The 6035-nt window shown below is 45.7% G+C and overlaps 1 protein-coding gene across 2 annotated transcripts; it reads right to left on the bottom strand.

The window, feature by feature from the left end:
• Positions 1-1518: 1518 nt before the first annotated feature.
• Positions 1519-5121, bottom strand: LOC147458184 (uncharacterized). 2 transcript variants are annotated; one of them, XM_086511774.1, is made up of 6 exons: positions 4401-5121; positions 4079-4333; positions 3743-3997; positions 3597-3672; positions 3483-3497; positions 1519-3403 (listed from the first exon to the last, which is right to left on the bottom strand). In XM_086511774.1, exons 1-6 carry the CDS (start codon positions 4779-4781, stop codon positions 3291-3293), a joined length of 1095 nt encoding a protein of 364 aa, XP_086367900.1. In that variant the 5' UTR covers positions 4782-5121; the 3' UTR covers positions 1519-3290. The 2 variants fall into 2 exon arrangements, 1 of the variants encoding a protein (XP_086367900.1); XR_015188020.1 differs by lacking the exons at positions 3483-3497; positions 3743-3997; positions 4079-4333; positions 4401-5121 and having other exon boundaries at positions 1519-3101; positions 3337-3403; positions 3536-3680.
• Positions 5122-6035: the final 914 nt, after the last annotated feature.

The raw sequence follows: 6035 nt of genomic DNA, 5'->3' as shown, positions 1-6035 counted from the left end.
TTTCGTGTTGAAACAACCTGTAGATGAGGCTTTTCATGGGATTTCCTCGACTTGTGTGTGGAGACATTCACAAGCTATCAACTTGGTTGTTTGAATTGTTGATGCTGCTTTGGCTTTTCACTCCACAAAACTTATCTTGTATTTTAGAGGTTATTGGTAACTTATAGAACTTTAAAAGACAAGTACTAACCAGGATTAGGGTCTTTGGGACCAAAAGATGGGTTGGTCCCCCCCTTAAAGAGAATCTTTATCAGGGAGAATCTTTTTACAAGCACAATAACCAAAGTGATCCCTACGTTCTAGATTTTTTGACTCAATGGACTATTCCTTCCCTTGCGGGAAATTCCTAAGAGACGAACTCTCAATCCAGTTTCCGTCTGTTCCAGAGCGTAAAGCTCTACAGACCGTTCCCGGAATCTCTAAGCATAGGCCAAGGCCTCTTTGCTCCTTCTTTGTGAATGGAGTACCTGCAAAAGCAAAAAACACGAAACACCTCGTATGGCAAATTTTCAATTAATACCTGTCGCTCTTTGCACGAAAAAGTGACCTCCGTATGCTTGTCTTCACACGAGCACTTACAAATTCTTGGCGGCAAAGTCTTCTTCAAGTTCCAACACTAGCTGCTTCTGTGTAGCTAAGAGAGGGCTTGCGTTGCTTTTATAGGCTCCCGCACACGGCAGGAATAACTAGTGCGGAGCCACCGGATTAGAGGTGAGAGGGTAGCGCTAGAAGTAGGAGGAGCGTGCGGGCTACTTTTGGCGCAAGGAGAGAAAATCATTGGCTGTTGTTTTCAACCGTAAGACATCAACGCTGGTGTTTTTAAATAATTTCTTGCTTTAGTTTAAGTGGGCTACCCACTTATTAAGTGGATGCCCGGTCACTATAAAAAAAAAGTATGAATTTGGTCAAAACTCAATAAAACGGAGTGAGCTAAAAATTGATGCTATACAATCACATTCCAAACGTCCTCGGGTGCAGTTCTCAGGTACAGATGCAATGCAAACACAGATTCCTTGCGGGAAAGCATCTGCTTTTCCCGAAAAACACTAAAAAATATTATGCTTTTTAGAAAAAGCTTCTCATAACCCATCTTTATTCTTGTGCTTGCGTCTTTACGCGTATTCCTCTTTCTAGTTCGGGTTTCCTGCTAGACCAATGAAATATTCCCTTTTCGATGCTCGTGTCACCCTATCACGTGACGCATCAGGAATATTCATTCCCCATATTTCCTACCGAATTAACGGTACAACCCCTCCGTGATGCTTAATGTCACCCATCATATGACACATCATAGTTGTCTGTTCCTGATGGCTTTTAATAATTTCTTTAGATCTACAATTCCTAACCTTACGGAAGTGCACACATTTAAATATCTTAATTTCAAGAAAAAGAAATTACTCATAAAAATAAGAAAATAGTCCATTTAGCAACATAAGCCTCCTTAAACCATTCAAAAGAGAATTGCCTGTTGAACCTTCGAACGACGGTCAACCAGAAGTAGAAGAGACTTAAGAGAATTTGATCCCATAACAAATACTTACTCATAAAGACCGCATCATTCAAGAAAGAACCCCACATAGATTTCTAGTGAAGTTCAGGGACTATCCACCTATGGATGTACAATGGATGAATTTGGAGGAATTGACAGATACAGTTGTATAAAGAAGCCTTTGGGCTAATGTGAAAGAATGATAAAATGATATCCTTTTGACATGGTATAGCCGATGGCATGCTTCTGCCATACCATGAGGTAGTTGTTTACTTAGGTGACTTTCCATAGATTTTGGATTAACGACCGCATCCAAAGAGACATCAACTGGGCCCTTGCCCTCTCATGAGATCTAGTGTCATTTTTATACGCATTGGAATGGTGTACAACCATGATATACTTCCCATACTTGATTGCGAGTACGATCGTCTAAAATAAAACAGGCAAATTCACATATTTTTGTTTATGCATAAATCATTCCACTAGTACGCATAATTAGGGTCAGCAATGCCCTTCCTTGCTCCCAACATTCAGCAAAACCTCCACCATCTGGTTCTGAAAAGCTTATCATAGGGTCCCTACGCTCATGTAGTCGTAGCAATAGTGCCACAGATCTCGTGTGAGAGCTTGTTCTCGAGTAGAGAGCACGGAGCTCTTCGAGACCACACTCCACAATGCGGCTGGAGTTCCTTGCCCGAAGCCTTGTCCAAGATGGGCATAGTGTGCTTGTCAAATATCACCCGCATACTAAGCTTGCAAGCCTCATGCACAGACATCACATTAAAACCAAGAAGAAAAACATACAAAACTCGGCGACATACATCCCACATTTGCCTTCATCATTTCCAAGGTACCCTCACGGTGGTGTATAGGTACCACTGACTTGTCGCCAATTGTTATGTATCCAGATTGGTTTTGTACATCAATCATCAAGTGTCGAGATGAGATATGTGAAATACAGTGCCACTACTGAGTATGCACTCCCACGTATCCTGTAACAATCTCCACCCTTGCAATCATTGAAACACCATCAATCGATTTCGGCACTTGTGCCCCGCGCCTGTAAGGCTTCCCTCTCAGCATTGGTCTTGATACTGGAAGACTCAATACTACCGCCAAACACCTTTCCTTATCCAGCATTCTATTGTGCTTTGATCACTTAAGCCTCATCTGGACTTCAGTGTCATTGTTGTTGTGAGCCGCTCCTCCTGATCCAATACCATCAAAACAATCTCCTTCCACATGGAGTTCAAGCCCTGACTTTGATCAAAGACATAGAAACAGCAAAATACTTGTCAGGTCGATATAGTCTTATCGTTCCTCTTTGTTGTGAAGTTACCAAGGTTGTATGAGTTGAGCACCACCATTGTCATCATCCACCACGGGCCATAATTGCTATCATCCAACTCACGATCTACTGGGAATGTTGGAAGAGTGTGTATGTTGAGAGGTTTCTCATCAAGTTCTGAAATCTTCGTCGCAACCAAGACAAGTTCAATGATGCTCCATCTCCTCCTTGTCATCCGCAGAAAGGGTTTTGTGACGCTTCAACAATGGGCACAAGAAGGGGGTCTTCTGACGAGGTAAAAATTGAATGAATCTTCAAATCAACCTGCAACACAGCACCATGCCGACTCATCGCTTGTCGGAAATCCGACACCAATCGAGGCCAAAAGTGCAACATTCATGACCATCGGGTCACTAGAGCTTTGATGCCATATCAAAATAGGCGATGGAAATTGTTTGACACAAAAAAACACAGGTGAGAGGGGTGCAGGAGCAAGAGGAATTTGAAAAACGTTTAAGAAGGAGCAAACAGAGAGAGAGAGAGAGAGAGAGAGAGATACACTGCACTTGTGTTTTCCAATTGCTGGCTCAATACCTTCACTGCAATGATTACAACTGCCCAAAATCCTACATTTTTATAGCAGAACTTGGGTCAGGCCGACTTCTACAATCAAGATTTGGAGCCCGAAAAATGGTAAATAAATACCTGAAATGCATAAATCTGATCGGAAAACATACTTAGAAAAAAGGGAAAATTACCAAAATACCCCTCTAATTTATGGAAACCACCAAGTCGCCCTCCCGGACATCAAGCTCATACTCAGCAATAGATCTTGGGTCGTCCCCAGAGTCCCCTGCTCCTGATACTGCAGCATTACTGAGCCTGAATGGGTTGTCTAACGGGTTATACTCTTAGCCATGACACATAGCGGGCGTGACCGCTACAATTTTCCAGTTGCGAATCACCATTACTCTTGAATCCCCCATGTTGGCGATGTAGAGCTGCTGCTTCGCGTGCTCGTAGTCTTTTGCAAAAACAAGTGAGGCTAGGATGATGGTGCTCGTTACACGAACTTTGCACTTGCTCCTTGAAGCAGCAGCTGCTTGGATGATATCCTTTGGGCTGGTGAACTTACTTGCCAGCTTAGCACACTTTCGTGATAGTTCCTTGGAAAATTGGCCACAAAAGGTTCCCACCTTGATGTCGGTGTACTGGCAAATCTACGCAGCAATGCCCATGCATGAGCCATTCACAAAGAAAGTATGATCATGAGAGTGGCCAGGTTCCAAAGGGTGGCTCACCACAAGAGCCTCCAGCTTCAGGGATGGGTATGCCGGTGCCAGCTCCACTATACCCCTGACTGCACTTCTGGCAGGATCGGTTATCTCTGCAACCAGCACTGTGAGATCGTCCACCCGCATACCGTGCTCCCTACATGCATCAAAGTAAGGGGTCACGTTCTGCATTTTAAGCCTTGCCTTCTCCACCAGCATAGCAGCAGCATCCTCTACATTGTCGCCGCTGCTCTCAAAGCACTTGCGCAGCACCTTGATGATCTGGCGAGGGTAGAGGTAGTCAAAAGAGCCCATCAGTGGCCATGACGATAACATCGCCCTCCTGCACAGGTATGTCATACGTCTCGGCAAGGCAGGGATCATCGAATTGTGGCTCCTCTGACTCTGTATCGTACCCAACCTGCAAGGGTGCGCTGAAGCTAGCCTGCATGGGTCTGGAAGCTTCCACGACCTGCCAGGCAAGGAGAAATATAAAGCCGGAGTCGCCCAAATTAGCCGCAAGCCAAGAGGAGCCCCGGATGCAGCCCAGAAGCACTGTGGACGAGCCCAAACGCTTGGTACCTGCTACAGCCCTCACCATCATCTCCTTGGGGTGGATGTCTTCTTCCTGGCCTGCCAAGTCGCGGCAGTTTGCCATAAGCTGCGCTGAGAAGTCTCGGCTCGATAGGCCCAGATCCCTCCCGCCCCCCACGCCATCCGCAACCCCCATCTAAGAGCCCCGCAGGAAGCAAGCGTCCTCCCCTGCCTTCGACAGCATCGCCCCCGCAGAAAGCAATCCGAGCCCCATAGCCAACCTCTCTCTCTCTCTTGTAGCGCGCACATGCTCCGGTGGAAGCTGCGTTCGTTGGCACTAGGAATGCAGCTCACTGATCGCCTGTTTGCGCACATGAGACGGTGGAAGCTGCGGTCGTTGCTGCTAATTTCATGCTGGCAAAGTGCGTGCAGGTCTTCAGGTGATGTAGTGAGCTCCATATCAGCCTCTGCAGCTTTTTGCAGTCCCTGTACGTAGTGCAGTTATCTTCCTGCCACCTAAACCTTGTTGCGTTCGTGTGAACGTGGTGAGGGGGGGTGTTCATTGCGTTGAGTCCGGCGGAGGAGCTGTTTGGTTCGTACAGGGGCATGGTGGGCCTGGCTTATGTGGCAGCCCCTTTTTGATCGGACGTCCCACTGAACGTCTCCATGTGCGCAGCACATCTCTCTCTCTCTCTCTCTCTCTCTCTCTCTCTCTTTCTTTTTACTTTGTTAGCGTAGAGCAAATTTTCAGTTCTGGCTCCACGTTCGTCCACCTGGCATCAAGCCCATAATCAAAATCTGGGTCGTTCGTAGAAAAGCATGCATCTCTCTCTCTCTCTCTCTCTCTCTCTCTCTCTCTCTCTCCTCCGAGTGTCTCTCTTTCCCTCATAGCTTTTCCCTTCTAGGTCCTAATTACTTGTTAGACATAGCTAGATTCAAAAAATTTGTTTTCTCTTACTCTCGGACTTGACTTCAATTCAATACAAATGCGGCTAACGAAGCACTCTAGTTAGGCTACTCGGTGAGCCCAAGGCCCTCTTTGCAATATCAGAAGCCACCACGTGGCATTACATTTATTTTAAATCAAAAATAAAAAAAGACGTTGCACTGTCGTGAAAAGCTCGACGCTGCTTTGATCGTCGTGAAAAGCTCTGCGCTACCAACTGAGAAAAGCGAAAGTAAAATAAAGCGTCATAACACCTTTGTTAAAATTAACTTTAAGCTTAATTTGAAATCAACGTCTTCACACAAACACTTACAGGCCTAGGCCTCGACGAGTGAGGCATCATCGATAAGATCTTGCACCGTATCATCGTCTATCTCTAATTGAAGACATAACTCTGCCCCAACTCGTTCTGGCAGGTTGTCTTCATCCATTGCATCTTCATCTACAAGTGTCAATTCTGCCTCGTCTGCATCATCCCTCGTATATCTGTCAGCTTCCTCTACC

Source organism: Adiantum capillus-veneris, chromosome 5, assembly GCF_014529385.1.
Source record: "Adiantum capillus-veneris isolate H3 chromosome 5, ASM1452938v2, whole genome shotgun sequence".
NCBI lineage: Eukaryota > Viridiplantae > Streptophyta > Polypodiopsida > Polypodiales > Pteridaceae > Adiantum > Adiantum capillus-veneris.
The sequence above is the reverse complement of the archived record's forward strand: the minus strand, read 5'-3'. Positions and strand labels throughout refer to the sequence as shown.